The following is a 3,400-nucleotide window of genomic DNA, read 5'->3' on the forward strand; positions in this document are numbered from 1 at the left end:
ATTAGGTCACTAACCAACTTGGGTCAATTACTGACCCTTAAAATATAAATTATAAATTTATTCAATGAGCCATTGTCTTGATAAAAAAAGGGATACCAAAAAATTCAATAACTCTACATATTGACTCAACTTATCCAATGGTAGAACAATATTAATGGCTGATTACTTTACTTGACCTAGCCTCAGAATCAAGATGATCTAAGTCAATTTTCAAACCCTAAAAGGCTATATATATTAATGGGCTAATGGATTTGCATAAAAGAGACAAAATAATATCAAGTTACAAACATGCTCACACAACTGACTTGCCTGATCAAATCTCATAACAAGTTGGTGCTAATCACTTGACTGGACTCTACCTCAAAGCATCTGATCATGGTCTATCTCTGAACCATATGACATTTTATGTCTTTATTAAACATGCTAATGGCCTACACGAAAAACTGAAAATAAAAAAACTAGCTCAATGGCATTTTGGCTGCTAATCAGATAAATCAGGCCTACTAGGTGTTCAACAAGCCCATCTGATTTTTGTTCTGCCATTCTGGCTGCTAATTCAGTTAGTTAGATCCTAGAGCAAACACTTTGGCTAATTTCTCTATTTCAACTGCCCAATTAGGCTTAATCACCTAACCTTAATCCCTACCATCTACTAGCCTCTCGTCAGAACATAAAATGTTGCATTTTTCTTAAATTAATGTACTCTTGAATCTATACCCTAAATAAATAGAAAACAACTCAAAGCATGAAAGGGTAATTATGTCATTGAAACCAAGTGAGTATAAATAGTTCGAGTCGGACATTTTAGGGTTTCTCGTAGCGTCTTCTTCTTCGCTTCTGCAGCCAGCAATCGGCGGCCGGGGTGAGCACGGTCTGCAATGGTGAGTTTTCCATGGAAATCATCGATCAGGGATTTGAATTTGTATGTGTCTATATATGTATGTGTGATTTGATTTCGTTTTTTGCGGATTTGCGCAGGGTAAGGGAACGGGGAGCTTCGGTAAGAGGAGGAACAAGAGCCACACGCTCTGCCCGAGGTGCGGGCGCAGGTCATACCATCTTCAGAAGGGAACATGCTCCTCTTGTGGGTACCCCGCGGCGCGCATCCGCAAGTGTAAGTCGATCCTTTTCTCTCGCAGCCCGTTAACTCGTTCGATTTCTCGCTAATTACATTGTATTTCGTGTTCTATTGATTTTGTGTTTTTTTCTTATCTCAATTTGACGGTAGAATCGTTTGGTTACGAGGGTTTCTCAATGCGACATTGGGCTTGTTTCTGTTCAACTTTCTCGTAGCATATTGCACTGTTCTATTATTCGCTAATTATCCTGTATCATCTCCCACAGATCTTCTGATTGCTTCTTTCTGATCTTAAGTTCCTCAATGAAGCAGGAATTCTTTAAATTCCGCACGGGTCTTGTTTCTGTTGAACTCTTTTGGTCAAATGATTCGATCTATTTCTCTCTTGTTATTTTGTATTTCATGTTCCACTGGTCTTCTGATTGTCTCAATTGATTTGAAATTCGATCCGAAACCCTTTCATGAATTAGGGTTCTATCCATGGTACACTGGACATGTTGCTGTTCAATTGTATGTTCTTAAATACGTTCAATCTATTTCTTGCTACTAACTTTATAGTTCATAAATAATATTGTTCATCTTCAACTCATTCATGACTTGGGGATATTTTACTTTGAGTTTGGATTTGCGTTTGTTAAAAGTTATCACAACCGGCTACTTTCTCCTGCTTCTCGCTTACTATTATGCAGTTCATTTTCAACTGACATCAACGTTGGTATCAAACTCATTATTGAAATACTTCAAGTAATGATATTGAGATTGTTTCAGTTTAATTTTCCCCCAGCCCATTGCTTAGTTCTAATTCTCGCTAATTATTTTACGATGCATCGTCAACTTAGCTTAAATTAGCTCACAGCTTTTCTTTCTGTCAATTGCTTGTCTCTTTTTGTCGTTTAATATCTTGCATTGTTTACCACTGATCTTCTAATTGTTTCACTTGATCCAAAACTATTCTATCTTTACTTCCACTTATTATTACGCATTTCATCTTCCATCAATCTTCTATTTCTCGCTAATTATTGTTTCAATGCGGCATTGGGATCGTGTCTAAGAAACTACCTTTTGTGTTCTAATGATTTTCCACATTAATTCAGATAACTGGAGCGTGAAGGCGATTAGGAGGAAGACTACTGGGACTGGAAGGATGAGGTATCTTCGCCACGTGCCTACTAGGTTCAAGACCAATTTCAGAGAAGGTACTGCACACTTCAATTAGATCCCATTACGAATCATTCTCATCTGGAATATCTGCATGATAGAAATATGAACAAAACTTTATTTTAATTATTTTATTTTTATTTTGGGATTATAGGCACACAAGCGCGCCCTAGGAAGGCGGCCTCTGCCGGGGCGACCGCATAATTCTCCACTTAGATGGCAGATGACGAAGGAGTTTGCTCATGCGGATTCTTTATTTCTGCATCCTTGATGTTCTCGTAAGATATTTTATGAAAACTCATTCCCCCTTTTTTGGAAGTTTTTTCCCATGTTTTTTTGAAAATTTCCTTGAACCTCTAGTGTTTGCAGTTTCTAGTATTATCACTAGTCATCATATCCCCACCATTTACGGTAGGATCATGATGGTGGTATCGTCGTCATCATCATCTTTACTGATGGTGGATTTTTTGCAGCGTTTGATTCATCAGTTCAAACCCCAATAATAGTACTGCTAATTGTGATGATGGGCTTTAGTTTTGGTAATCGTTGTAGTAAAGCTCTTTGGTAAATTTATAATAATGAGTGCCCAAATGGGAGTAATAGAAACGGTGTTATTAATTATGAAGTTAACTGTACGATTGGGCATTTCGCATTATCTTGTGCCATTTGTTGAACAAGATGATCTAATTGGTGATCGTCTGGAATATCCATTTGTCATTTGGAATATAAATATGATGTTTTATGAACTTCATCGAATCATGGTAATTTAGAAAATTAAGTCAATTGTGTTACATCGAAAATCAATTCGATTATAGGTGCAATCGATCATGAAAGATGACAGTGAAGTACTCAAGACGATGCCTGGAAAGTTCTTCACAGAATGAAAAATTCGATGATTCCAAAATAGATGTTTGATAGAATTTCTGACTTTAGGTCGAAGATACAAATTAAGTATAGGTTCTGATCAACATTTAGGGTTATTTTAAATTTCTTCCCATTGAATTTCTTCTAATCGACATATATGCGACCTAAATTTCTTGAGATCTAGTGAATAGTTCAAATTATTCATTCTGGTCTTTAACTCGAAGAAACCAGTATCGATGGAAAGAAGAATCTTGATTTTGATCGTAACTGATTTATATAAGAGAATAGTGATTAGTAGTA

The 3,400-nt window shown here is 36.5% G+C and overlaps 1 protein-coding gene across 1 annotated transcript; it reads left to right on the plus strand.

The window, feature by feature from the left end:
- Positions 1 to 765: 765 nt before the first annotated feature.
- LOC144704708 (large ribosomal subunit protein eL37x-like) lies at positions 766 to 2,591 on the plus strand. Its single transcript, XM_078577227.1, has 4 exons — positions 766 to 881; positions 979 to 1,114; positions 2,173 to 2,274; positions 2,391 to 2,591. The coding sequence occupies exons 1-4, from the start codon at positions 879 to 881 to the stop codon at positions 2,438 to 2,440; spliced, it is 291 nt and encodes a 96-aa protein (XP_078433353.1). The 5' UTR covers positions 766 to 878; the 3' UTR covers positions 2,441 to 2,591.
- Positions 2,592 to 3,400: the final 809 nt, after the last annotated feature.

Source organism: Wolffia australiana, chromosome 6 (genome assembly GCF_029677425.1).
Source record: "Wolffia australiana isolate 7733 chromosome 6, ASM2967742v1".
Taxonomy (NCBI): Eukaryota; Viridiplantae; Streptophyta; class Magnoliopsida; order Alismatales; family Araceae; genus Wolffia; species Wolffia australiana.

Coding starts and splice junctions, on each gene's coding strand:
- LOC144704708 (XM_078577227.1), top strand. Junction 1,115..2,172: donor CGCGGCGCGCATCCGCAAGT/GTAAGTCGATCC, acceptor ACATTAATTCAG/ATAACTGGAGCGTGAAGGCG. Junction 2,275..2,390: donor CAAGACCAATTTCAGAGAAG/GTACTGCACACT, acceptor TTGGGATTATAG/GCACACAAGCGCGCCCTAGG.